At 53.0% G+C, this 27,602-nt stretch overlaps 3 protein-coding genes across 5 annotated transcripts; all 3 read right to left on the bottom strand.

The window, feature by feature from the left end:
- Positions 1–625: 625 nt before the first annotated feature.
- LOC120394255 (protein S100-A16-like) lies at positions 626–3,569 on the bottom strand. Of its 3 annotated transcripts, none has more exons than XM_039518492.1 (4): positions 3,540–3,569; positions 2,713–2,785; positions 1,824–1,993; positions 626–1,165 (listed from the first exon to the last, which is right to left on the bottom strand). In XM_039518492.1, the coding sequence occupies exons 1-4, from the start codon at positions 3,552–3,554 to the stop codon at positions 1,025–1,027; spliced, it is 399 nt and encodes a 132-aa protein (XP_039374426.1). In that variant the 5' UTR covers positions 3,555–3,569; the 3' UTR covers positions 626–1,024. The 3 variants fall into 3 exon arrangements, with proteins under 3 accessions (XP_039374426.1, XP_039374427.1, XP_039374428.1); XM_039518493.1 differs by lacking the exon at positions 3,540–3,569 and adding an exon at positions 3,034–3,093; XM_039518494.1 differs by lacking the exon at positions 3,540–3,569 and adding an exon at positions 3,034–3,060 and having other exon boundaries at positions 2,713–2,866.
- A 5,277-nt stretch (positions 3,570–8,846) lies between these two features.
- On the bottom strand, positions 8,847–12,174 carry LOC120394257 (protein S100-A16-like). Its single transcript, XM_039518495.1, has 4 exons — positions 12,118–12,174; positions 11,128–11,200; positions 10,182–10,351; positions 8,847–9,501 (listed from the first exon to the last, which is right to left on the bottom strand). Exons 2-4 carry the CDS (start codon positions 11,168–11,170, stop codon positions 9,361–9,363), a joined length of 354 nt encoding a protein of 117 aa, XP_039374429.1. The 5' UTR covers positions 11,171–11,200; positions 12,118–12,174; the 3' UTR covers positions 8,847–9,360.
- Positions 12,175–17,519: 5,345 nt separating this feature from the next.
- LOC120394246 (C-type lectin domain family 2 member D-like) lies at positions 17,520–26,902 on the bottom strand. Its single transcript, XM_039518483.1, has 5 exons — positions 26,806–26,902; positions 26,044–26,139; positions 21,106–21,293; positions 19,826–19,929; positions 17,520–17,709 (listed from the first exon to the last, which is right to left on the bottom strand). The coding sequence occupies exons 1-5, from the start codon at positions 26,900–26,902 to the stop codon at positions 17,520–17,522; spliced, it is 675 nt and encodes a 224-aa protein (XP_039374417.1).
- Positions 26,903–27,602: the final 700 nt, after the last annotated feature.

Consider the following 27,602-nt stretch of genomic DNA (forward strand, 5'->3'; position numbering starts at 1 on the left):
GGATCGTTAGGGGAGGAGATGACGGCACACCAAGTGTCTAAGTTTTAAAGCTTTATTAATAAAACAGCAGCAGAGAGCACTGGGGGTTCCCATGTCACTCAGAGGAAGGAAGAAAGCGTTAGTGCCCCAAGCCCTAACCCCCTTTCATACTCACACCCGCACTACCTGAGGCTGGCCAAGCCGGGTGTAATGTAAGAAGAAGAGGGGAGGTGGACAGGAATTCTTGTCCCATTTACGTGTTGTCCAGGGTCTGCTGTTTTTCTCTGACTTGCTTTGGCTCTCGGGAGCGCTTTTAAGTCCTGGGTTCTTTTGGGGTGTTTCGCTCAGGGTCCTCTGTTCCTGGTGCTCTTTGTACCAGTCCAAACCGGCTTTCTGTAGCCTCCTCAGCTTTCCCAAAACACACCAGCTCCACGGATGTGAGGCTGTTTTCCCGCCGCTGACCTTGCCGCCTCGCTGCTTTTGCAATCTCTGCGGCCCTGCTCAGCTTGTCGAGTGCCTTGACCTTGGACTGAGGCCAGCATCTTCTCTTCGGAGTTGAAGTGTCGAGGTAACCTGCTCTCTGCACTCTTCCTTCCTCCCCTTTGGCCTCTCGCAACCTGCAAAGGAATCGCCCACTCCACTCACACCTTTAACCCTTCCCAAAATGCCTTGCGATGCTTGCAACAACGTTAGCAACATACAGTGCTGATCTGCCTCCCCAAGGGACCTGAGGGAGGGGGCCATTGGGTTGTGACAAGGTGGGGAGCATGTGAGCAAAGACCGAGGGGTGATCAGGGTGGGATCCAGACAAGGGGGACAGGGGCAGCTGCAGAAGCATGAGACATGCGGAACGGGGAAGGGGGTGAGGGGTCCCAGCAAGCAGACAGATTAAGGTCGCTGAGTTTAGTGGGGGTGTTTAGCAGACAGATTACGGTTTAGTGGGGGAGGTGCAGGTTTGCTTTGAGTGCATCAGGCAAAGGATTTGGGGGCATTTCCCGTTGAGGCATGTGCCTCGGTTTCCCCACCAGACACAGCTCCCCGGTCACTACTCATTATAATGGCTGCGCTGGATCACTCGGCAGATCTCTGCGATGAGATCCCAGTACTCGTCGAAGGAGATTTTCTGATCGTTGTTGGCATCCACCGTCTTAAACATGTCCAGCGCTGCCTTCCGGTCCTCTGCGTTCTAAGCTCACCAAGGAAACAGCAAGTCACTGCTGGGGACCCATCGGGCACGTGGATCAGTAACGGGCTTTACTGCCATGTGTGTGTCTGTGTGAGTGTGTGCGCGCTGCTGCCCCCTGCTGCAGGGGGTCAGACTAGCAGGGCTCCCCACACACAGGGTGTGTGTGTGTGTGTGTGTGTGTGTGTGTGTGCACGCGAAGGAGAAGTGAGATACAAGTCAAGCTTGAGGCCCATTGGCAGGGCTGTGGGGAGCCTGGTCTGGCATAGCAGGGGGGTCAGTGGGTCAGGATTTAGTGCCATTGGCAGAGCTGTGCAGAGCAGCGCTAACTCCTGGGAGAGCAGGAGGATGTGGGCCGGGACTGAGGGTCCCCAGCAGAGCGTTGTGTGTGGGGGGGAGCCAGGGCTGGGCTCATCGGGGTCTCTGGGTTGGGAGTGAGGGGCACCGCAGAGTTGTGGGGGGATCCCCGGGCTGGGACAGCAGGGGGCTGTAGGTCGGGATTGAGGGGCACCAGTAGAGCTGGCGGGGAGCCCAGGGCAGGGGCAGCAGGGCGCTGGAGGGCAGGGCTGAGGGTCACAGAGAGACTCCCCCCCACCCCCTTTGCTAGGAGCCAGTGGTTGATGTCTCCAGTTGCCTTGGGGAGCCAGTAGCCGGGTCTCACCGTGAGCTGATGGCTCAGCTCATTGCTGAGCAACGTCTGGAAAGCCGCCTGGTCCAGCTCCTTGGGTCCCTCGGAGCCCTCGGCGTATCTGTAGAAGCTGCCCACGATGGCATGGAGGCCCCTTTCCAGCTCAGAGCCCTCCTCTGCCATCTCGGCCGGCTCCCTTCCACCTCCAAAGCAAAGGCAGCTGCCGTCAGTATGGGCCCACCGGCCCCAGAGACCTCAGCTAGGAGCCCCTGTCCTGGGAAGGCTGGGGAGTACCTGCTGCTGGGGATACCAGACCTGCTGCTGTCTGTGGGAGGGAAGGATGGAGGTGTGGGGGGCTACAGAGAGAGATGTGGCCCAGCTCTGCTATGGTGATGGTTGAGCATCATTTTGTGCTAAAGGTCAGCGACTCTACGGGCTCTAAAATCTACCTATGAACTCACATTGTCTTGATATTTTCCCACCCAGCTCCACATCTGAACCTTCATCTCCTTAGGCCTCAATAACCCAGCTGTAAAACAGGGGAAACAGTCCTCCTCTTGTCTAGTTAGATTGTAAACTCCCTGGGGCAGGGACTGTCTCTCCCTGTGTGTCTGTGCAGCGCCCAGCACAACGGGGCCCTGATCTCGCTGTGTGTCTGTGCAGTGCCTGGCACAAAGAGTTGTCTAGCTGTTACTCTAATACAAATATCGTAACAGCAAGTGGTGGGTGAGTGTGGCTGCAGACGATGGGTTCTGCGTGGGTCTGACAGATTCAGAGGGGAAAGGGGGAGGTTACAGAGAGAATGTTGCATTACACTGAAGAGAGACCCTAGGACTTGGGCCATTGTTATTGGCTGATGTAGTGAAGGCTCCGTGCAGAACCAGGGCCCAGAATGGTCCGATTAGTTAACGACGCCTCTTACCGCTCCTCTCCCCGGACGGCTCCGGCTGCAAACTCTGCCCCATGGGCCCGCAGGGGAAAGTGCTCCTGGGTTGCTAGAGAGACCAGAATCGGGCATGAGTGAGCACCATGATGATTGCTCAGCAACTCTGTAAGGCTCAGGCCAAGACAGTAGCCTTGAAAAGTAACAAGAGTTAGAAATGGACAATATTGCAAACTATGGCTGTGGCTGTTAAATGGTTAAGATAACCCGCCGGGGGCTAGTAACAGGGACAGAAAATGAGTGAAAAGAAACAAGAGACACAGCAGAGCCCGGGAAGCCGGCAGTGCAGAGACATGATACCTTACGGCAGGTCCCGGGACAGCGCAGACGGTTGGAAACAGCTGCAGAGAACCTGGGAGAGAGAGACCTGCCGCCCCCTGGTCTGGTCTTGCTGGGCAACAACAAACTCTGGGCACTTTTGTAGTGTTTGAACAATGGGGACAGGAAGGGAACGTGGTGGCCAGAGCAGAATTAAAAGCTGGAACATGGAATGGCTGGAATGGGGCTGCAATGGGGACATTGGGAATCACCCGAACCAGCCACCTAACAAGCCACGGGCAGGGGCCACCCGTAGGATAAGATCCAGGCTCCGGTAAAGCCTGAACCGACACCTAGGCCGAACGGGAGAAGTGAGTGCCCAGGAGGGGGAAGCAGCAAACAACACTGTCACTGGCTTGGTAAATCAGATGAGGTTAAAAATGGTCCAGGTGACAGAGCTCATGAGGAGACGGGAGCTGCGATTCGATCACAGGGGAGTGATAACAAAGAACTTCCAAGTGGAACCCCAAGAGCGAGCGGGTTAACACCTGGGGTTGCTGCATTAACGCACGGAGGTGCCCAGAAACAGTTAACTGCAGCCGGCCAGGGCGCTCCTGCAACCCAGCTGGCAGGCAGACAAAAGCAACAGACACTGCGGGAACAAACAAGTTTTTCATGAGCAGGCAACAACCCCCACTCGAGTCGCCGCTGAGAGCCAGGATCAAAACCAGGGGTGCAGGTTCCCATCGTGTTTCACCCCCTCGCTCACAGCTCGTCATATAATCTGCATTCTACCCCACTGGTTACGTTTTCCTTTAGATCCTCTCTCCATTTACTACACTCTCTGCTGCTGCCTGTACTTTACGATAACGTGACCGAGTTCGCTAATTTCCCTTGCTTCTCACCCCGGTCCCCCCACCTCCCCTCACTTCTGCCCTCTCTTCCTTTGAAAAGTGAAAAGTTACAGTTATTACAGATGCCCCCATTGCTGAAAAAGACGAAGCAACCGAAAACAAAACAAACAAACAAACAAAAAGAAAACAAGCTGAAAACTTTCTTTTTAATAAACCCAACGAATTAATTTATTTTAATCCTTCAGGAATGCAACAGCTGGAATAACTCCTAACTTTTGTGAAGATATGGTTGCCAAGCAACAGAAAGGCAGACTCTGCTTCTAATCCTAACCACTGACTAAGATTTGAAACATGGGCTTTTCTTATTTCCGTGTAATAGCATTTTTAAAAACAATTGCAAGTTTGTTTTGCATGTCACACATGTCATCCTGTGTTGTATGTTGTTTGTGTCATGTGACTATTTAAAAAAAATTGTTGCAACAAAAGTCAGTTTTGTACTTTCTTTTAATAGAAGTGGTACTGCATTATTTTAATATTATGGTTGGCATATAACACCTATTAATTCTTTTGCAAAGCTCAAAAAGGCCTGAGTGATAAATAGATGTATATATAGTTTTGCCTCAACAAGCCATGTAATTGCAAACAAAAAGCATTTTCTTTTATTAATCACAGGTTTTTTTATTCAAAGGAAACAGCGTAAGGGGAATCTTCAGCATTAACGTCAAGGTAATATTAGCAAAATGTCAATTTCGGGGGGTTATTTTATTAGGGCTGTCAAACAATTAACAAAATTAATCATGATGAATTGCAGTTTTCATCAGACTGTTGAACAGTAATATAATACCATTCTGCTAACCATTCATATGCCCCTTCATGCTTCGGCCACCACTCCAGAGGACATGCTTCCATGCTGCTGATGCTTGTTTAAAAAATAATGCCTTAATTTGTGACTGAACACCTTGACGTATATATTTCATGTTACGGCAGTCTCGGATGATGACCCAGCATATGTTGTTCGATTTAAGAACACTTTCACTGCAGATTTGACCAAACACAGAGGAAGTACTGGTAGGAGATTTCTAAAGCTAACTACAGCACTCAACCCAAGGTTTAAGAATCTGAAGTGCCTTCCAAAATCTGAGAGGGATGAGGTTTGGAGCATGCTGTCAAGAGTCTTAAAAGAGTAACACTCCAATTAGGGAACTAGAGAACCCAAATCCCCCCAAAAGAAAATCAACCTTCTGCTGATGGCATCTAACACAGATGATGAAAATGAACATGCGTTGGTCCTCACTGCTTTGGATTGTTATCGAGCAGAACCCGTTATCAGCCCGGAAGCATATCCTCTGGAATGATGGCCAAAGCATGAAGGGGCATTCAAATGTTTAGCATATCTGGCATGTAAATACCTTGCAATGCCGCCTCCAAAAGTGCCATGTGAATGCCTGTTCTCACTTTCAGGTGACATTGTAAATAAGAAGTGGGCAGCATTATCTCCTGCAAATTGTAACCAAACTTGTTTGTCTGAGCGATTGGCTGAACGAGAAGTAAGACTGAGTGGACTTGCAGGTGCTAAAGTTTTTGAGTGCAGTTATGTAAAAAAAAATTCTTCATTTGTAAATTGCACTTTCACGATAAAGAGATTGCACTCCAGTACTTGTATTAGGTGAAATGAAAATACCATTTCTTTTGTTTCTTTTTACAGTGCAAATATTTGTAATCAAAACTAATATAAAGTGAGCACTTTACACTCTGTATTCTGTGTTGTAATTGAAATCAATATGTTTGAAAATGTAGAAAACATCCAAAAATATTTATAATAAGTTTAAATTGGTATTCTATTATTGTTTAACACTGTGATTAAAACTGAGATTAATTGTGATTAATTTTTTTAATCGAGTTAATTAGTTTTGAGTTAATTGCATGAGTTAACTGCGATTAATTGACAGCCCTTGTTTTTATAAACTTGTTTGTACCTTCAGATATAATCATAAGAATGTTATAGCAAAGATGTCAAAAATATAACAATATATACTATGCCTGTTTATGCAACATGTTAAAGTTAACCAAACTATTTCAACAGGATTCCATCTTTGTCTACCAAATACAAACAAGTATCATGAAAGTTTTATACCCTCAAAGTGTTTGCATAGACCTGCATTTACTATTCATTTTGGTGTAATTTTTATACTCTTTTCTTTTATGTTATGTTGAAGGAAAGCAGTGGTCGGTAAAGTCTGTGCTTCTGAACAGTTAATAAAGGTGGGATTGGGATCACAAGCAAATTAACTCTAAAAAGCTTGGGTAAAAATTCTGTTCTTAACTCTTTTTGCTAAAACAGAGTGCTCAGCCGGGGAGAGCCGGACACTTTCTCACGGAAGATTGAGAACACCCATTTTAGCAATCAAGCACTATGCTTACTATGAAAAAATTGGTAATGCACACGTTAAGGGAAAAGGAATATCTATGCAACAACTGCAAACGTATCTAAAACAGGTCTGTCTGTGCTAAAGACTTGGGAAAATCAGAACAAAAGCAAAGCTTGTGTTATAAAAGACTTGGTCCCTATTTCAGTGCAAACGAACTAAATTAATCCGTGTATTAAATTTGGGTTACTGAACCGAAGAGAAAATGTGAAGCAAAGATGCTATTTGTTAACCAACATAAGCTGTTGAAGGGGGCATCTTGCAGAAGGAAGACACCAGAAGATATCAGTGCACAGTGGAAAAACATCCGGGCATCAAGAAAGAGCTTTACAAATAACAGACGGATCAACTACCCCTCAGTTTACTGTATATGGATACGAAGTAGGCAATCAGCTAGAAACCACTTGCTGGGCCAGATCTAACTGGTGTTTAAAGACGTGTATTACTGAGTTCATGTGGCTGTGGTTTTAAATCACTGAGATAAGGATACATTTGGCCACAGTGTAAAAGCCACTGTCTGATTGCTGTAACCTTCTCTGTGAAGAGATGTACTAGCCCCTTATCAGAACTGTGCCCAGGCCAAAGTGGCTGGGTAGAGATTATTCCACAGTCTGGGATCTCTCCAAGTAGCAGACTCCAAACTCTAGCTGGAATGATGGGTCACATTTCGAGATGATCCGAATCTGAAGGCCAATTGGAAACAGGCTAGTATGAAAAATATATATTTTCTATGTACGTAACAGAACATTCACGAGTGTGACCAGCAGGCAGGGGAAACTGTCTCTACGCCTGTAACTCCCGGCATTAAGGGCTGGCTACCAAGGAGCCGCCCTCTTACAATGCGTGACATCGCTGAACTGTTTAACCAAACGCAAGCAAACGTGAACCAACTCATTGCCGCAAACCACATAAAGGCCAAGGGGAAAACAAATTGGGAAAGAAGCTCTTGGTGCTGCTGATGGCAGTGCCATAGTAACTAGAAATTGTGTGGACAAATCCCCCCCTTAGTACCAGTCCCCGTTTGGGGTCAATGACACTGTTTCAAACAGACGCGTGTTCTTCAAAACACTCGTGTTCGGTGTCTGGGTACCAATATGAAATCCTGACATAGCAATGCCTGATGAACTGGTCACTGTGTCCATTCAGCAGGTTCTCTGGCAGGCAGCATCTCCAAGAAACAGCTGGATCTACGTCAGCTACTGATGTATCACGCAGCAGGGCGAACCTACACGGCATCACCACTCCAGCGTTGTCAGCTTTGCGTGCGTGTCTGTCTGCCCTCTCTGTATGACGCGCCGGCCCTGCAGACAGCTGGCTCAGCAGACCTCCATCGATCTGCCCCGAGCGACCACACGCTCAGTTCAGTGACGAAGGCGCTCGGCCAGGTTAATTGCCGACCAAGCACGGTACTAGTGCCCTGTACATGTACAGGTGCACTGAGGCGTGTCTGCCCGTGACACTGGACCAGCTCAGTCAGCGGCGGGACTTTCCACTGCCCCCTAAGCCAGACAAAGATCCCCCTCCTCTGAATCGCTTTTGTACCCAGATCCAAACAAGTGGTGCAGCAGGACCCGCGTGACGCGGTTAGTTACTCCCCTGCACCTTGTACCCGTGGGCTCGACCAAAGCAGCCGTATCCATCACCCTGGCCTCCGCTTTCCTCGGGGTCGTGTGCTCCTGTACCAGCTGCCAGGATTGTGCTTCTGCCCGGCTTTGTGCTGGCCTGGGCCTGGCCCAGCCTCTGGAGCATGAGCCCATGAACACCCAGCGCCTGGTATCGCTATGGGGCGCCTGCGTTTTAGCAGCACCAGCGATACTGCTGCCAAGTGCCTGTATCGGACACTGAACTTGGAGGCATCCGCTTTGACACAGGGCCTGGCTTTGGGTCACAGCACGGCCACGGGTCTTACCCCAGGCCCTGTGCGCCAGGCTCTCTCGACCACGCCAGCGGTGACAGTCTGAGTGGCGTGCACCCTAGGGGCGCTTTGCTGGTACGATGCACCAGGCAAGTGCTTCTGGTGTAGACGCAGCCTCTCCCGCTCTGACTCATGTGAGCAGGAGCTCCAGGTTCAGCCCACGCCCTTTACCTCTGTCTGCTGCACATCTGCCCCGTGCCCCATCGTATAACAGCATGGCCAGACCATGCCAGCCCTGGCCCCGCTGCTGGGACCCAGAGGATGCCGGGGCGGAGGACAAGGGGATGCCAGGGTGGAGCAGGGGAGAATGCCGGGGCGGAGGACGGGGGGATGCGAGGGCGGAGCAGGGGAGGATGCCGGGGTGGAGGACAGGGGGATGCCAGGGTGGAGCAGGGGAGGATGCCGGGGCGGAGCAGGGGAGGATGCCGGGGCGGAGGACGGGGGGATGCCAGGGCGGCTGAGAAGGTCCCAGAACTTGGCCTGTCGAGTCCCGCCTGCAGTGTGACAATGATGTGCCCAGCCTGGGAGCGCCCCACTGCCCTCTGCTGGCTCTGGGCTGTACTGCGCGTCCAGGCACCAAAACCGACCCGTCCAATCCAGGCTGCAGTAAGAACAGACACGCAGACGGAGCTCAGAGCAGACTCTTTATTCAAGCCATGTTACCGAGTGACAGTGGGTGGCGGAGGGAGGGCAGACTGTAGGAGGTGGAGGAGAGATCCCAGCGACGGGGCAGAGATCGGCGTGGGAGCCCAGCAGCTGGAGAGATGGGTGGGGTGGGGGTCCCATGCCAGGGCTGGATGGGGGCGTTTAATTGTGAAGGATCCTGGCAGCAGGGTAGCAGGGTAGGGGGTGATATGGGGAGCACAGGCCAGAGTGGATTCGGGGTGTACGGGGTGACTCCCAGCAGTGGGGGAGTTGGGCAGCATGGAGAGCAAAGGCCGAGGTGTGATCAGGGTGGGATCCTGGTGGTGGTGGTGGGGGGAATGGGAGCAACATGAGACATGCAGAATGGGGATGGGGGTGGAGGGATCCCAGCAGGCAGATTAAGGTCACTGGGTTTCCAAGAGTGGGGGAGGTGCAGATTTGCTTTGAGTCTTTCAGGCAAAGGATTTGGAGGCCTTTCCGGACGCGGCAGGTGCCTCGGTTTCCCCACCCGACACAACCCCCCCAGTCACTACTCGTTATAATCGCGGCGCCGGATCACTTGGCAAATCCAGGCGATGAGTTGCCAGTACTCGTCGAAGGAGATTTTCTGATCTTTGTTGGCATCCAACTTCTCAAATGTGCGCATCACGGCCGCCTCAACCTCTGTGTTCTAAAACACGCCAAAGAAACAGGGAGTCAGCGCTCGGGGCAGTGTCTGGCACGTGGATCAGTAACAGGCTCTACTGCTGGGATGGATGCAATACCACCCCCTGCTGGAGGGGATCGGCCTAGCAGGGCTCCCCCACACACAGACGTGTGTATAAAGGAGAGGTGAGATACAAGCTCGAAGCCCATTGGCAGAGCTGTGAGGGCTGTGGGGAGCCAGAGCTGGCGTAGCAGGTGTCAGTGGGTCAGGATTTAGTGGCATTGGCAGAGCTGTAGGGAGGGGAGCCAAGTTCTGGGTTAGCAGGGGGCTGTGGGTCGGGATTGATGGGCTCCGGGGGAGTTCTGGGGACAGGGGAGCCAGGGCTGGGTTAGCAGGGGGCTGTGGGTCGGGATTGATTGGCTCCAAGGGAGTTCTGGGGGCGGGGGAGCCAGGGCTGGGTTAGCAGGGGGCTGTGGGTCGGGATGGATCGGCTCCGAGGGAGTTCTGGTGGTGGGGGAGCCAGGGCTGGGTTAGCAGGGGCTGCAGGTCGGGATTGAGGGGCACAGGCAGAGCTGGGGGGAGGCCCAGGACTGGGATAGCAGGAGGCTGGAGGGAAGGGCTGAGAGGTATCGGCAGATCCCCTTTGCTAGCAGTCAGTGGTTGATGGCTCTGGTTGCCTTGGGGTGCCAGTAGCCGGGCCTCACCGTGAGCTGATGGCTCAGCTCATTGCTGAGCAGGTTCTGGAAAGCCGCCTGGTCCAGCACCTTCGCTCCAGGCGGGCCCTCGGCGTATCTGTAGAAGCTGTCCACAATCACACAGAGGCCGTGTTCCAGCTCAGACCCCTCCCTGGCCGTCTCAGCCGGCTTCCTTCCACCTCCAGAGCAAAGGCAGACGGTGTCAGTGTGGGCCCACCAGCCCCAGAGACCTCAGCTAGGAAGGCTGGGGAGTACCTGCTGCTGGTGCCACCAGACCTGCCGCAGTCTGGGGCAGGGATGGATGAGGGGTGTGGGGGGGGTTAGCTAGATGGGGCCCAGCTCTGCTATAGTGATGGTTGAGCGTCACTTTGGGATTAAAGGTCAGTGACTCGAAGTGCTCTAAAGTCGACCTGTGAACACACGTTGTCTTGACATTTTCCCGCCCAGCTCCACATCTGAACCTCCATCTCCTTAGGCCTCAGTCACCCAGCTGTAAAATGGAGAAAACAGACCTGCCCTTGTCTAGTTAGATGGTAAACTCCTTGGGGCAGTGACTCTCTCGCTGTGTGTCTGTGCAGCGCCTGGCACAAGGGGGCCCTGATCTCAGCTGGGGCAGGGACTGTCTCTCGCTGTGTGTCTGTGCAGCACCTGGCACAACGGGGCCCTGATCTCAGCTGGGGCAGGGATTGTCTCTCGCTGTGTGTCTGTGCAGCGCCTGGCACAATGGGGCCCTGATCTCAGCTGGGTCACTTAGCTGTTTCTCTAATGGCGGCAGTTGGTGGGTTCTGGGTGAGTCTGACAGATTCAGGGTATAAGGGGAGTGTGCAGAGAAAATAATGCATTACATTGGAGAGAGACCCTAGGACTTGGGCCATTATTATTGGCTGATGTAGTGAAGGCTCCATGCAGAACCAGGGCCCAGAATGGTCAGGTTCATTAGCGACGCGTCTCTTACCGCTCCTCTCCCCGGACGGCTCTGGCTGCAGACTCTGCCCCATGGGCCCACCGGGGAAAGTGCTCCTGGGTTGCTAGAGAGACCAGAATCGCAGTGAGTGAGCACCATGACGATTGCTCAGCAAAGAGCTCTCCCCTGCTACAGACTCAGGGCGGGGAACGGGACGGGAATAGGGTGACCAGACAGCAAATGTGAAAAATCAGGAGTGGGGTGGGGGGTAATAGGCACCTATATAAGACAAAGCCCCAAATATCGGGACTGTCCCTATAAAATCAGGACATCTGGTCACCCTAGACGGGAAAGAGAAGCGCAGGGGGGCTGAATTTCAATGGGAGGGGATAGGTCGCTGGTTTGACGGAACCAGATGGGCATCCCCTTCCCCGGCAAGTTACGAGAGCCCAAGGGCTGGAGCCCCCTTCAAACCCCATTTGCGCCCCAATGCAGGTGCATGGGCTGGCTAGACAGGGTGCATCAAAGCCGCCCTTCCAGCCCTGCCCCCGGCCTGCGTCCAAAGAACTGCCCTGTGCCCCGCGATCCGTGGAAAGGCTGGAAGGGTTTGTGTCCGGGGAGATCCCAACTCTGGGCCCCCAGCCTGTCTCTGGTGGCGTGTGAAGCAGGGTCACGTTCTCCAGGCCAGAAACCAGCCGTGGTCACGCAGAGACTACGAGGACGTCTCCGCTGCAGTCAAACCCTGGGGGCTGGGCCGTGGCTGATGACTCCAGCTTGGGCCGTGGGGTGCAGCAGGGGGAGGGGCTCAGACCCCAGGATCCAGAGTGAGCCGGAGCGGCTGCACTGCAGTTGAACAGCCCCACGAGCCTGCGGCCGCTGACAGGTCTCGCTGGGCCAGGGTCTGGGCTAGACGCTGGCAGTGCTCAAAGGCCTGGGAAATAGGCTCTGGCGCTTCCCACTGTCAGCAAACTGCCCGGGGTCCTGGTGACTGGGGGCCCAGTTGGGCTGGGACATTTAAAGCCGAGCAGGATGCTCACTCACCTGGGTGGGGGCTGCTGCTCCCAGGGACCGGGAAAGCCTGAGATCCGAGCGGGCCACAAACAGAGGCCGGGTGTGGGGCAGGGCGCCGGGGGCTATTTCTGGGACGGTGCCTCATCTGGGACGAGACAGCTGGTCCCGGAGTGGCAGGTGGCAGGGTGACGGGGACTGGGCTGCCGGGGAGGAGTCTGGGCACCGACACAGGGGCCTGCTCTGACGCAGCTAAAGCAAGGGGACGGGGGGGCTGATCCGAACCCTCCCCTCCCAGCAGGGTCCGTGATCGGTGACAGCAGGAACACTGCTCAGGAAAGGAGGGAAGCCTACTGGGACACACGCGTAGACAGAGGGACTCCTTAATCACAACAGAGCCTCTGGGGTTTGTCTACACTGCATTGTAAACCCGGGTCTGTGGGATCCAGACTGGAGCATCCACACTGCATTGTAAACCCAGATCTGGTCTGTAGGACCCGGCCTTGAGTGTCCCCATTGCATTATAAACCCAGATCTGGTCTGTGGGCCCCGGCCTTGTGGACATGGTGTTTCCAAGTCTGTGCTTGCAGTGTGAACCTGGGCTGACAACTGCTGGCTCTGGGTCTCACAGCCATGCGAGCCGGTCCACACTGCACCACACAGACCTTCTGACTCCGGTCTGTGACTTGAACTGTGTCCACACTGAAAAAACGACAGGGGCTCAGACACCCTTGAATAAAGACCGTAGGCCATGCTGACAGGACGGGGGACTTTATCCTGGGAAGCAGCGACAGAGAATGGTGGCAGATAATGAGCTGGACATGAGCTCCCAGTGCGATGCTGTGAGCAGACGAGCTAATGTGCCCCTGGGATGTATAAACGGGATCTCGAATAGGAACCAGGAGGTTATTTTACCTCTGGATTCCGCCCTGCTGCGACCGCGGCTGGGATTCTATCCTGGTGCCTGCCAGAAGGATGTTGATAAATTGCAGAGGGCTCGGGGAAGAGCCACGAGAAGGATTAAAGGATTGGAAAACCTGCCATACAGTGATAGACTCCGGGAGCTCAAACTACTTAGCTTAACTATGGCCTGGTCTACACTGCGGGGGGGAGGTTCGAACTAGCAGACGAAGTTCAGCTACGCGAATTTCGCGTAGCTGAACTCGAACTACCTTAGTTCGAACTACTTACCCGTCCTGATGGCGCGGGATCGAAGTCCACGGCTCCCCCGTCGACTCCGCCACTGCCGTTCGCGGTGGTGGAGTTCCGGAGTCGACGGGAGCGGGTTCGGAGTTCGATATATCGCGTCTAGATGAGACGCGATATATTGAACTCCGAGAAGTCGATCGCTACCCGCCGACCCGGGCGGGTAGTATAGACGTACCCAAAGAGAAGGTGAAGGAGAGAGTTGATCTCAGACTGTCAGTACCTACATGGGGAACAAATATTTAACAATGGGCTCCTCAGTCCAGCCCCCCTGAACGTCATTAACGGCCTCTCCTGGGGCCTGAGAGGGGGCAGCTGTGGCAGGGGCTGCAGGGAGCAGGAGGTTCTTGACCAAGGAGTTGGGCTGGGAAGATGGAGCCAGAGGGCGGAGCAGCAGGGGGGGTTGGGCAGGGAAGATGGAGCCAGAGGGCAGAGCAGCAGAGGGGGTTGGGCAGGGAAGATGGAGCCAGAGGGCGGAGCAGCAGGGGGGGTAGACTAAGGCTGGCTGGTGGGCTTGTGGGCTGAGTCCCTGGCAGAGTCTGGTCCCCCAGGAAAGGGGCAGATGCTGCAGGGGGAGTCAGACACTTTCTCAGCGGAGCACCACTTGCCTGGGCACACTTGGGTTAGGGGCTCCAGGAGAGTCAGAGCAGGAGCGACGGTGTTGCCGGCCCAGAGGGCCCGAGGGGGGCAACAGCGGGGTTCGTTGCCTGGTGTGCTTCGCTCCAATAAACACACCAAGGTGGAGAAGCAGACAAAGTTTATTTGAGATCTCAAAGCGGGATGCTAGGAGACAGACACGTCTCAAATCAAGCACCCAGCTACAGGCAGCTTTTCTCTTTTTATACATAACTTTAGCTAAGCCTTTTCTATTCCCCCCCACTCCCCCTCTTCCCCCCTTGTAGTAGTTACACTGTGCAATAGCAATCACATTAAGCAGTTAAGTCATACTTGGCGGCAATCAATCTAGCTTGTTAGTAACTCTTTTTTGAACTGTTATCTTGTCTTACTTTCTTTGATCTGTTATTTTGCCCCTTAGCCAGGAGCAAGCAGGCCTCATTATAGCAGGACTCATTATTACCTTCTGGTACAGGTGTTGCAACTGATAACTAGCTGTTACACATTCCATTCTCTGTTGCTGGCCTGTTAGGTCAATTAAAGTTCAAACATGGACGGGCTTTGGTTAGACATGGAATAACTTTGGTTCATTCAGGCCTAGTGCAGAAAGGCTTCATTGACACTTGTGGTCTTCCACCCTCCCGAGTTATCTAGTTACCTAGATTTATGCCTAATGACACCAACAACGGGGAAAACACTGGCCCGATTTTTCCTTTAATAACAGGAGCCATTTAACCACGTGCTCCGGGCTGTAGCTTTGGGCTCCAGTCCCCCAGCCTCTGCAGCAGCCCCAGGTGCACTCGCAGCTTCGTCTCTTCCAGGTTCTCGGCCTAGCTGCGAATCTGGGATTCCTGCCGCATGGAGACGCCAAGACGCGGCTTTGATGGCTCCCATCGTCGCTCTGGCAGGGGTGTTCCCAGCCCTCCCTGGCCCCCCCAGCTCCATGTGTCCCATCCCCCCACCTCTGTCCTACTCATATTTGCTCCCCCTCCCATCTTCTCTGGCTCAGTGCTTGGGTCATAAACTATTTATAGAGGAGACAGTGTCCAAACTTCCCTTTGGCTCTGGTTACAGCTGAGTCACGAACCCCTGGCACTGCCTTGGGTCTCTCTGCTGAGCCCCTGGCCTGGCCTGGCAGGGGGGGTCTCTTTAAACAAGCCTTCCTCAGAGGCAGTCGCTCCCATCTCTGGGGCTCTGGTGCCACCGAGTGGACATCTCTGGCTCCTGCTTCATTGAGAAGAAAACCTTTCCCTGCCTGGTCATTGCTCTGGCGCAGGTGTTTGCACCCTCTGCTGGGCCCCTGCTCCCCTCTGCCCAGGATCTAAGCAGGACCCCCCAGCCTGTCCCATTTTAACAACCCGGGAAGAGCAGAGGTGACTTAAACCCTGCACCTGCCCTGGCTCTGCAGGGATGCAGGTGACAGCAACACACAGGAGCTGGTGTATAGGTTTTAAGGCCAGACGGGACCATTTGCTCAAAGGCCCAGGCTGGGACTGTCAGAGCCGTCCAGTGGAGTTGGACGCACAGGTCCCAGTAAATTTCAGCTCCCTTGGGTCTCTTTGAAGCCCCAGCCACCCCCTGTAACTGTGAAAGTAGATGCCCCGGGAGGATGCTCAGTCACTTACCTTGGGGCCCAGCTCCCGGAGGGCGGCCTGGTTGTCTCTGCTTCGGCCGGAGGTTTAATACCGTGTAGCCCTCTTTGTCCTCCATTGGCCAAGCGCGGCTGTGGTTTGATTTCCCAGCAGGTGCTCAGAAGGGGGAAGGAGCCCGCCCCCCCCCCCTTAACTGGCCCTCAGAGTTGGTGAATAAGTTTCTCTGCCCCTAGTTTAGCTGTGATGGACACTTGATGATTTTACACCCTCCATCAGCTGGTTTTTAATCCCTAATTAGTTACCTTAGAAGTGACTGTGATGCTGTTTTGAAATTTCCCAGATGCACATCTTGTGTGCAGGACAGACCAGAGGAACTCTGAATACATTGGAGAATAATGGTACCAGAATCATCAGTAACAGTGAATGCAGCTCCTGCCTGGAGGATTTCCATTCTCACTTGAACCCCACCACAGCAGCTTGGCAGGTAACCCTGGCTCCTACTGTCCCAGAACCAGGAGTCGCTCTCTCTGGAAGAGGTTGCAGGACTCACTGTAACGGAAAACACAGTCACCATGCTAAAGGGACACTGTCAGCTTGAAATACAATAGGCCAGATTCTCATTCGCACCAAGGCCCCTTTATTTACACCGCTCCAGCAGTGCCATCCCCTGCTGTTCAAAAACCATGCATAAGGCCCTCAAAAATCATGAGAGTTTTAGAAAAACACTTTGGGGTTTTTTGGTTACTTTCTGGTTTCTGGGCATCTAGGTCGCACTAAAGTCACATTTTCAAACTTTTCTGCCCAACCCTTTTTTAAATGAGAATCTTGGTTTGTTTAAAATCACCTGACTCCAGGAGCTGGGGCTTAAAGGAAAAACACCAAAAATCATGAGACTTGTGATAAAAATGTGAGAGTTGGTAACATGGGCAGTGAAAAGGAAGCTAAATGTGTGGGAAATTTTTATTTCCAGGGTTATTTTTATTTCAACCAAAAACTGGAAAATTTCAACTAAAGTTTTCTGCTGTGATTTTCATTCTGGAAGAAAGGCAAGTTTTTGTCAAGTAAAGTGGCTAGAAAATTTTCAATCAATTCTGCTCATAACTACAGCAGGAGAGCAATGTTCAGCCAGCAGGGTGATTTGTAAGTTGATGGGACACCTTCTAACACTTTAGGTGTAGCAGTGATGTGCTGTACATCCCCAGCACTCCTGTCGTCTTTCCTTTCATCAGTCTGGTAGGTGCAAGATCAATGCTGAGAGTGCCTCTGACGCTACCAAAACAGTTATTTTACTCTTTCCTTGTCAGCCTTCTCCTCTTTATCTCCACCTGGTTCTCACCATGTTCTGAGTGGGAGCTCTTTCAGTAGGAGCTTCCTATGTGTATGCACAGCACTTAACACAAAGGGGCCCCACTCCATGACTGGAGGCTCCCACCAATACTGTAATACTAATTATTAGGGCTGTCAATTAATCATGGTTAACTCACATGATTAACTCAAAAAAATTAACAGTGCCATGTGAATACCTGTTCTCACTTTCAGGTGACACTGAGCAAGAAGTGGGAGCATTATCTCCTGCAAATGTAAACAAACTTGTTTGTCTGAGCAAGTGGCTGAACAAGGAATAGGATGGAGTGGACTTGTAGGCTCTAAAGTTTTACATTGGTTTAGTTTTGGATGCAGGTTTCTTTTGTACATAAATCTACACTTGTAAGTTCAACTTTCATGGTAAAGAGATTCACTAATACAAGTACTGTAGTGCAATTGAAAATACTATTTCTTTTATTTTTACAGTGCAAATATTTGTAATAAAAATACAAAGTGTACAGTGCTCACTTTTCTTTTATTCTATGTTGTAATTGAAATCAATATATTTGAAAATGTAGAAAACATCCAAAGTATTTAAATATATGGTATTCTGACGAACGGGGACATGGCTCATTCAAGTAGGTGAGAGTTGTATCCATGTCATTTCTGTGCATCTGAAGTGGGGTTTTATACCCACGATAGCTTATCTGTTAGTCTTTAAGTGCCACCGCACTCCTTGTTATTTCTAGGAGGCTTATTTTGAGCTCCCTTCCAGTGCGTTCCTTTCCCCATCACATACACCTCAGGTTTGCTACAGATCCACCGTCTTTCCATGTAGCACCGTGAGTTGCTGACCCCTTTCTCATCATTCAGATACGCGCAGTCACTGCCTCCTCTTATCCGAAACCTGCAACACAGAAGCCGGAGAGCTGCAGTCAGGTGGAGCCTGAGCATTTCACACCCGTCACAGCCAGGGGAGCCTCTCTCCTCAGTGCAGGCCTGAGTGCGCAGCAGCTCCTCTCACAGCCCCTCAGGAGCAGAGCGGAGCAAATCGTTCATTGTTCAGCTCAGGGGCCAAACAGAAATATAGTTTGGTTCAAACCAAAACTGATTTGTTTCCCCCTCCCCCCCCCCTCACTGAAATGAAAACTCTTCATTTCAGCTCAAAAGACGCCTGAAAACAAAATGAAACAGAAAAAAAATTGTGTTGCATCAACCGACACGTTTCATTTAACCCAAAACCAAGTTTTTCATTTCAATTTTGGGTGTTTTTCAACTTTTGTTTTTTGGGTTTTTTTTTTTTAAAGAAATTTCAAAAACAAAACATCAGTTCAAAACAAAAAGTCAAAATGTTTAGATTTCACTGTTATTTTTTTAACTTCATTTTCTCCCCCCAGCCAAAACTATTTGCTGGATTTGCAAACAGTTACATTGCCCCCAAAATGCACTTTTTGGGAAAGTTACTATTTGATGGAGAAAAAAAATATTGGCCTGACTATTCAGGATTCTCCCAACTGCACAGGCAGATCTAAGAAGATGGACTGGTCGCCATGAAGATGGGTGGATATTTTGATCCCACTCCCGGCTCACTCCCGCCCAGCCTGGGTTAGGACGGGCCCCTGCAGGTCCAGACTCCCCAGCACAACCCAGCCAGGCTGCCCCGGGGCAGAGACTCCAGAGGCGTCTGCACGGCAGGGAGCAGCTGTAACCACCAGGTGAAAGAGCCAGATGGGGGCTCCCTGGACACTTTCCATTGGCCCGTCAAGGCAGAGGCCTCTCAGGACAGACTGCACCGAAGTGGCAGCAGCACAGGGACTGCAGCACAAACACAGCAGTGTTGTGAGATGACATCAGCTCTTGCAGTGCCTCACGTTAGCGCTGGAGGCAGCACTTTGGCCCTGGGTGAAGGGCAGGATCAAGGCAAACCCCCCACATGGGGCTCCCCACGTTCCCATCCCAGCTAGTGACAGGTCACATACACCAGTCATCTGCCAGGGGGGCCAGCGCCACTCTGAGCAGACTAGGGTCTCCCCCTCCCCCAGTCTGTCTCCAGGTGGGTTGGGTCCATCCCAGAGAAGGGAACACCCTCCCACCTGAGCAGAGGACTCTGGGTGGGATCCCCCATTGACATTATCTCAGTCAAGCCTTGAGGAGGTGGCAGCAGCCAGGACTCCCCATGAAGAGTCCTCTACTGGGATGGGCTTGGGGGAGCCCCCCAGGGCAGCAAGTTTCAGAGTTAACATCCCATTGAGATGCATGGAGCAGTTCCCCCTTCTGAGCTATTGGCTCAGGCTCTCTGCAGACTCAGGCAGGTGCTGCTATGTTGGTTACACTCAGGTCACATTTCCCAGCAACCACAAGGAACAGAGACTTTTGTCTATGTGACTGTACTGCAATCACATGACTCCAGGATCTGAGGCCCCAAACATGCACTATAGTGCCTGGACCTTGGTCAGGGCTCTCTGGGCATATAGAGTTAGGTTCCTAGATTTATACTGGGCACCTGAATGGCAGTGGCCTGTGACAGTTTGGGGAATACATACCTGCATCAACTCCTGGGTCCCTATTTGTTTTGTGACAGACCATTTGATCGCAAATTTTAACATCAGTGCCTTGTTGCAGATTCAGAGGCCTCACCGACCAAGTCACTCAAACCTGCTGGCTGCAATCCTCCGGCTCCCTCCTTTTCCCAGGAGTGGGGGTGGTGTCAGACACCCCAGGGACCTTGCTGAAGAGGGCAGGGGAAGGACAGCAAGTGTCCCAGCTGAAATCCCAGCGCGCTGCAAGGGCACCTCTGGCTGTGGCGGGCTCTGTCTCCGGCCCAGCACCACGCTGCGGGGTGGAGCCGAGAGTTCTGGGACACGCTGGCTCCCATCAGTCTCTGATACACGCAGGACATGACTGGACCAGGTCGTGTCTGGTTGTTTCAGTAGCACTGAATGGTGGATCCACCTGAACTTAAACAGCTCAGATACCAGAAACCCCAAGCCCAGGGAATTAGTAAACAGGGATGAGAGACTTACAGGCGGTTGAATTCGGTGCCATTGGTCCATTTCCAGGGCTGCCCCTGCTCCTTCTGGAGGCCAATCCAGTGGTCATGGACACCCTTATAGCGCAGCAGGAACATCTTAAAGAAAGCCGAGGGACATTATAGATCAGTCCCAGCTCTGGTGCCCCCTCCCCCCAGGGCTCTGTGCTGCAGAGAATCCCAGTCACACATTGAAGGGGCTCAATTTATTTTCAGAAGGACGCTGGATTTCCCCCTCTCTCGTGCAAAGCACAAGGTCTCCAGGCAGTACTAACCTTCCCACCGCACACAGCAGCCCCGCCCCTGTGCTCCCAGTCACCCGCACCCCAAGTTCCCCTGGCCTGGGGGCAGCTGCTGGGTCTGAGCTCTCTGCAGAGACGTCTCTTCTCACAGAGCAGCCGCAGCTCACCACAGCAAGATAAGAGGAGGGAGGGAGTCAAGGGAGGGGAGGGGTCAATCTGAAAAGGGAGTGGTCAATGCTGAGAGGAGGCCCCCAAATCCCCATCCTCAGCCAAGAAGGGGAAGTGTGAGAAGACCCTCTACATCAGTGGTTCGACCAGAGGTACGTGTACCCCTGGGGATACACAGGGGTCTTCCAGGGGCACATCAACTCATCTAGAGATTTGCCTAGTTTTACAACAAGCTACAGGAAAAGCAGTAGTGAAGTCAGTTCAAACTAACATGTCATACAGACACTGACTTGTTTATACTGCTCTATGTACTGTACACTGACAAGTATTTTCAATATTTCTATTCCAATTAATTTTATAATTATATGGTAGAAGTGAGAAAGGCAGCAGTTTGTCAGTAATAGTGGCTGTATTTGCAAGCAAGTAGTTTAAGTGAGATGAAACTGGGGGTACACAAGATATATCAGCCTCCTGAAAGGGGTACAGTGGTCTAGAAAGAGTCACTGCTCTACATCCTCAGCCAGTGAGAGAGGAGCCACCCCCCCCAATCCTCAGCTGGCTGCTCCTTTCCCACCCCCAAAGCAGGAGCACTGGCTGTGTTCTCCATCCCACTCCAGGCAGCCCAGCCCTAGACAGGGGCTGTCTCCTACAGAAGGGTGGGGGCAGCTGAGAGTGGGTGATCTCTAGTGTTTGGGTGTGACCATAGGGGAGCCCTGGGTCTAGCCAGGGCTGGGATTCAGCTGCTGGTTGTTCATTCGCTCCATCCTCCCAGCACAAGAGGGCTCAGAGCTGCTCCTCACCCCCAGGTCCTACTGCAGCTGGTGCTGTGCCAAGGCCAGTGTATCGCAATTGGAGAGTCTCTCACCATTTCCTGCTCACTGTCGATCCCAGCCAGGGAGGCGCCAAGGGAGGAGCAGTTGCTCCGGCTGTAGGTCCAGTTCCCTTCAGTCTCAGAGAAATAGTAGCATTTCCCTCGGTACCCGACCCAGCCGTCCGGGCAGCAGGGCACAGCAGGGGGCCCCCGATCAGTTGACTGAAGCTTAGGTCTCGGCACTGAGAATGAAACAGTAACATGTGGTGTGAGTGGGACCTGCTGCCCGGCCATGAGGAGAACACGGGGAGATGAGCCCCTGAGCCCCAGGCTTCTGAGACACCTCGAACCCTGGCAGGTGCTGGGAGGGAGCCAGGAGGACACTGGGAATCCAGCCCCAGAGGGGGGTTATCTGACCCTGGCCTCACTCTTGGGTTCCTATTCAATAGGGATGCAGCTGACAAAGAGCTCATGCCATGAAACCCAGCACAGAGCTGGGCCCAAGCTCAGTGTTAGAGCAGGGGGTGGGCAGGGAGCTGCAGAGGGAGGGGACAGTTATCGGGATTGGGGGCAATAATTAATAGATAAGATCAAATCCAAAATGATTTGGCAGGTCTGTTACCCCGAAGAATCCTGCTAGCCTGGGGCCTGGGCTGCTTCTCCCCTCCCCCTGCTCTGCGCTCGGCTCCCCAGGAGAGGCAGGTTGAGATGAAGATGGGAACAAACTCCCTTCCCTTCCCCAGACTGAACACCCGCTGCCCGGGCCCGTCCAGCACAGCCAGATGCAGGGCGATGGAGATGTTTGCCAGGTTATGTTTGCCTGGCAGGAAGGGACACACCCAGCCTAGGGGTGTCACAGCTCACAGCATTTCATCCCAGGCACAAGACCAACAGTCGCACGTTCAGAGGAATAAAGGCAGGTGAATAGCTGAGGGATGTGAAGTAATTTCAGTCGGACACAAAATGGCCACTAGGAGGCATCAGACCTCAAGCCTGTGACACTGACAGACCAGGAACGTTTTAACTTGATTCATCTCTTATGTAGAGCCATTTCTTCTCCCACATAGCACTGCAAGAAGGAAACTCGTTGGAAACCCTCACTGGAGCCCTTTCAATGCCCCAAGAGCACAGCAGCAGGGTCACCCATGTACACCATGAAGGAGACCTGTGAAAGGCCAGTGCAGTTGATGAGTCGCCAGAGACAGAGTTGTTAGGGTCACTATGGTAAGAGCTGCTAACCCAAATACCCCAAGACAACCTGCTTCAACACAAAAGTAAGACACCCCCCCAACCGCACACCCTGAGTTATCAGCCCACACTGGAACCCATGTGCGGTATCATTAAACAGTTACAACACATACTCCGGGGGGACCACATCCTGAAAGATCTTTCCTAAACCCCCTCTTCTGGCCTTCAAACCCTCCAACCTCATCATCAGAAGCAAGTTCCCCACAGATCAAGACACAAGCACTCAAAGCGACACTAGACTCTGCCAGGACAACAGATGCAAAACCTGCAGTCATAGCTTCACCACTACGATTATCAACACAACACACCTTTCAAGATCCATGGATCCCACACATGCCTATACAACATCTGGGGTAACCTCAGCCAATGCATCAAATGCCCCAACAACTATGTGGGTGAAACCAGACAATCATGACACTCTTGAATGAACTCACACAGAAAAATTATAACAAAAAAAAAACCCACTATCACTCATGGTTGAACACTTGTTACAAAAGCAGCAAAGAATCCTGTGGCATCTTATTGACTAACAGACATTTTGGAGCAGGAGCTTTCGTGGGTGAATGTACTTGCATCCGACGAAGTGGGTATTCACCCACGAAAGCTCATGCTCCAAAATGTCTGTTAGTCAATAAGGTGCCACAGGATTCTTTGCTGCTTTTACAGATCCAGACTAACACGGCTACCCCTCTGATACTTGTTACAAAGTAATCACTTGATATCTGACCTCAGTACTCATCCTCAAAGGAAACCTGCCCAACACCTTCAAAAGACAAGCCTGGAAGCTTAAAGTCATAACTTTGCTAGACACTAAGAATCCTGGACTGAGACACTGGATTTATGGCTAATTATAATAATCTGTGACCCACTAGCCCCCTTGTTTTGTTTTATGTCTGCAGAGGTGTTAATGAGCCACTCCACCTTGAATGGTCCCTCAGAATGCATGTTAATTACTTATTCTAAACAATCTGTTCCACCTTCTGACTCCCTGAGAACCTTTGCAAGACCCGAAGAAGAGCATCTGTGTAGCCCAAAAGCTTATCCCTTGCACCAGCAGAAGTTGGTCCACGTGATGGGGTGTCTGCCCCACACAAGGTTGGGAGGGGTTAAATTGGCTAAATGGGCCAATTAACTGTCCAGGCTGCACCTGGAGGAAGAGCCAGGCAGCAGGGATTGATTAGATGAGGCACAGCCAGATGGGAAGAGGAGAGGCCTGTATAAAGCAGAGGAACTGAGAGCAGAAAGGGGCTGCAGGGACATTTCCTGAGAGGTGACCACAGACTGAGGGAGCGGGGGTGGGAGGATATATATAGGCAAGGCAAGGCCAGGTCCAGTGATAAGCAGATTAGTGCAGAGCTTGTCTAGGGTCCCTGAACTGGAACCTGGAGTACAAAGCAGGCCCAGGTTCCCTACCAGCCACTGGGGAAGTGGCACTGGGCAGGCAGTGGAGAACAGATTGCCTGGTCACGAAAAGAGAGCTGGAGCTCCTGGAGAGAGAGAACAACGGGTGGAGAGACCACCAAAGGAGGAACAAAAACAATGAGGCATACTAGTGGCACCTTAGAGACTAACAAATTCATTTGGGCATAAGCTTTCATGGGCTATAATCCACTTCATCAGATGCATGGAGTGGAAAATACAGTAGGAAGATCTATATAACAGTACATGAGAAGATGGGAGTTGCCTTATCAAGTGGGGGGTGGTAGAGACAATTCAATTAAAGTGGGCTATTAACAGGACAAAAAGTCACCTTTGTCGTGGTAATCAGGGCGGCTCATGTCAAACAGTTGACAAGAAGGTGTGAGTAACAGTAGGAGGCCCAGCACCTGGAAGGAGCTGATCCCCAGAGTGACCAGCAGGAGGCACCCTCTGTGGTGAGTGGACCCCCATGGCAGTCCAGTAAAACGTATTACCTCACTCACCCTGGCTCTAAATTTGGGAGAACATTAGGAGCTGAAGCCTTTGTGATCTAAGAACAAGCAGCATGTGCACAAGGCATGTATTTCCCTACAGATAATGGTGCAGACCCATGCACTCATGTACATGGAATGGAGCAGAGCAGTCCATGCATAAGACATTTTATGGCATCTCTTCAGTGTATAATTTGTATCACTCATTTTAGGGAGTAGCTGCAGCTGAGAGCAGCACAATTTCAAATTTCACAGCCTCTGCAGAGTTCTGGATATGTGACTGTGTAGGCCCCCCAGGGGAGGGGCTGCCAGGCCTACTAGGCCCCTTTAAATATTGCACAAGAGCAATACAGCAAGGAGCTTTCGGTTCTGGGGCCTCTAACTGGTGCCCCCTTCACCCTGTGTCCCCATTGCAAAATGCTACAGGTTCTGGGGTGCTCCCTGCACCTGTAAGTGCGCAACCCCAAACTCACAGATGCTGCCTTGCACTGTGTGAGCCAATGCTGCCCATTCCAACAGCCTGTCATTACAGCAAGGAGCAGGGCCTACCGACAGCAGGGCAGTTTGCACCAGTGCACTCTGGGTGAGATAGTTACACCAGTGCACACCCCTGGTGTAGATGCACTGGAACCAGAGCGAGCCATGCGGCAACTTACTGCTGCGAGCTGCACCAGCTTGTCTACATTAGCAGTTTGTACCAATTCACCTCCACTGACATTACATCAGCACAGAGGATTCCTAATGCAGACTGACCTGGATTCCACCCCCTCTGCCAGTGCTAAACCCTCCTGGGGTCCAGTGATCCAATCCCAGGGAAAGAGAAATCCCCTGCTGGGAGCATGTCACAGCACCCTCTTCCCCAGGCTACTGGGCAGCTACAGCAGGGTTCACATTCACCACGAACAGCCGCCCTCTGCACTAACATGCACTGTCTGTGCAAACCGGGGGAAGTGAATGGAGCTAAGCAGGGCCGGCTTTAGGCCAATTCCCCCGAATCGGGCCCCGCACCTAAGAGGGCCCCGGGCCCAGTGAGAATCTCTTCCCTGGCTAGAGGCACCTTTTAAATTTTTACTCACCTGGCAGCGCTCCGGGTCTTCGGCGACGGGTCCTTCGCTTGCTCTGGGTCTTCAGCGGCACTTCAGTGGCACTGAAGGACCCGCCGCCAAAGACCTGGAGCAAGTGAAGGACCCGCCGCCGAAGACTCGGAGCACCGCCTGGTGAGTACAAGCCCCATGTGTTTTTTACATTTTTTTTTTTTAATATAGTCATCCCTGCCAGGGCCCCGTTGAAACGGTTCGAATTGGGCCCCGCACTTGCTAAAGCCGGCCCTGGAGCTAAGGGACCCTTCACTGCCACAGTCCTCAAGGGGTGAGTTTCAATGCTGCAATAAGGAGGTGTCGACACTGAATTCTGCGGCTCATTTCAGCCTGGCCCTGGGCATGACCCGGCAATGCAGGAAGGCCAGGCTGGTACCTCAGGGTGACATGCTGCAGGCAAAGGGCTCATTGTTGCTCTGAATCTTGTCCCCTCAACCACCCCCAGGAAGTGACTGCTCATGGGGCATGGCAAAGGGGACCTGGGCCCAAAGTGCTGCAAGTTCTGCGGGTGGGAGCTAACATGGATCCGCTCATCCCGATGCACAGAGAGAGGCCTCACATGCGGGTCTCTGGGAAGGAGCGGGAGAAGGGTCTGCAAGGAACATCCTCCAGGAATCCTCTGGCCCAGCTGCTGAAGCTAGACAGGCCATGAGGAGAGACTGACTACAGTAGCTCCAGGGAGGCAAAGACAGGGCGGGGGGGGAGGGGGAGGGAGGAGAAGGGCACTGGAAATTCACCTGCCAGACAAGCGATCAGAACCAAGATCACGGAGGTGAGGACGACAGCTACGATGATGGTACGTGCTTTGTGTGTCTTGCAGTTACGACAAGGTTCTGAAACACAAAGACCCGTCAGGCCGGGCCGCGAGGACACGTCTCACCGACAGCACCATGACAGAACCATGCCCCGTTCTGTCGATGGCTCCTCCTGTCAGACGCTCTGGGAGAGGAGCCCAGAGGCTCAGGCAGGCTGGGGCTGGCAGAACAGTCCCTCCTTCCCCTCAGCCCAGTGCCCTCCCTAGCACCCCCAGCCAGGCTGTCACGGGGCCTGGTGAGCTATGGGGCACAGAGACAAGGACCTGCATATTCTGCTGGCAGGAGCTCAAACTGCCTCCCATCCTCACCCCTGCTCTGCCCCCTGCCGAGCGCTGGCTGGGCCCACACTGCCGAGTGCGCCTGTCCCCGCACACTGGGGTCTCGCACTGGCCACACACGGCAGAAGGGGGGAGAAGGAACCAGGCAGAGCTGGGCCAGGGCTGTCACAGGGGGTCTGACACACCCAGCCCAAAAGGTCCCTGCCCAGCCCCACGGCCACCGCTGTGTGCGCCAGGCAGCAGCTGTGAGCCGGGATCGGTGCCCTGAGAGCCCCGGGGGGAGATCCAGTCCCTGCTGCCCACAGACAGGGGGTTGCTGGGCACTGGCTGCTGCCACTGAGAACGTGGCCCCAGTTGGGCAGTCTAAGTGTTTCCAACTTTTTCCCAGGCAGCAACAACCCATTACCTGGCTCCCTGCAAATCTTCTGGTGTCCACTACAACCAATACAGGACACGCGCTGCAGCGGCTCTTCGCTCTCAGCAGCCCCAGCTGCTGGCCCCATGGTCTCAGCCACACTCAGGCTGTTGCAGGCACTGGGCTGGGGTCGCCTCTTCTCGGGCTGATGTCCTGGTCTTGGCTCCCGTCCCTGCTCTGGATTCTCCAGCCAATCTGATGAACCAAACAGGACAGGTCAGGGTCGGGAGTGAGTCGTGGTTTCTTGTTCCCGGCGCAGCCAGGCTGTGCGAGGCTGCGAGATGCAGCCATGCCTCTGGGGGAGCCCGGCGGGGAGCCGGGGGTGGGTGGGGGTGTAGAGAAATCTCTGTATTAACTATCTCTATAAATCTTTATGACTTTGCATTGTATTAAGTGTTACTGTATTACCTGTATTACTAATAAATGTGGTGCTTTGCCTTAATCCCCCTGAAAAGATCCTGTATAGTACTTTGAGACCACGGGGGGGGCGGGGCCCAGCCAGCCCGAAAAGCGCGGGGGGCGGGGCCCAGCCAGCCCGAAAAGCGCGGGGGGCGGGGCCCAGCCAGCCCGAAAAGCGCGGGGGGCGGGGCCCAGCCAGCCCGAAAAGCGCGGGGGGCGGGGCCCAGCCAGCCCGAAAAGCGCGGGGGGCGGGGCCCAGCCAGCCCGAAAAGCGCGGGGGGCGGGGCCCAGCCAGCCCGAAAAGCGCGGGGGGCGGGGCCCAGCCAGCCCGAAAAGCGCGGGGGGCGGGGCCATACACAGTTGTAGGACCCCCGCTGGGCCCGGGCACA

The sequence above is a fragment of the Mauremys reevesii genome, unplaced genomic scaffold (assembly GCF_016161935.1).
Source record: "Mauremys reevesii isolate NIE-2019 unplaced genomic scaffold, ASM1616193v1 Contig44, whole genome shotgun sequence".
In the NCBI taxonomy this organism is placed as follows: domain Eukaryota; kingdom Metazoa; phylum Chordata; order Testudines; family Geoemydidae; genus Mauremys; species Mauremys reevesii.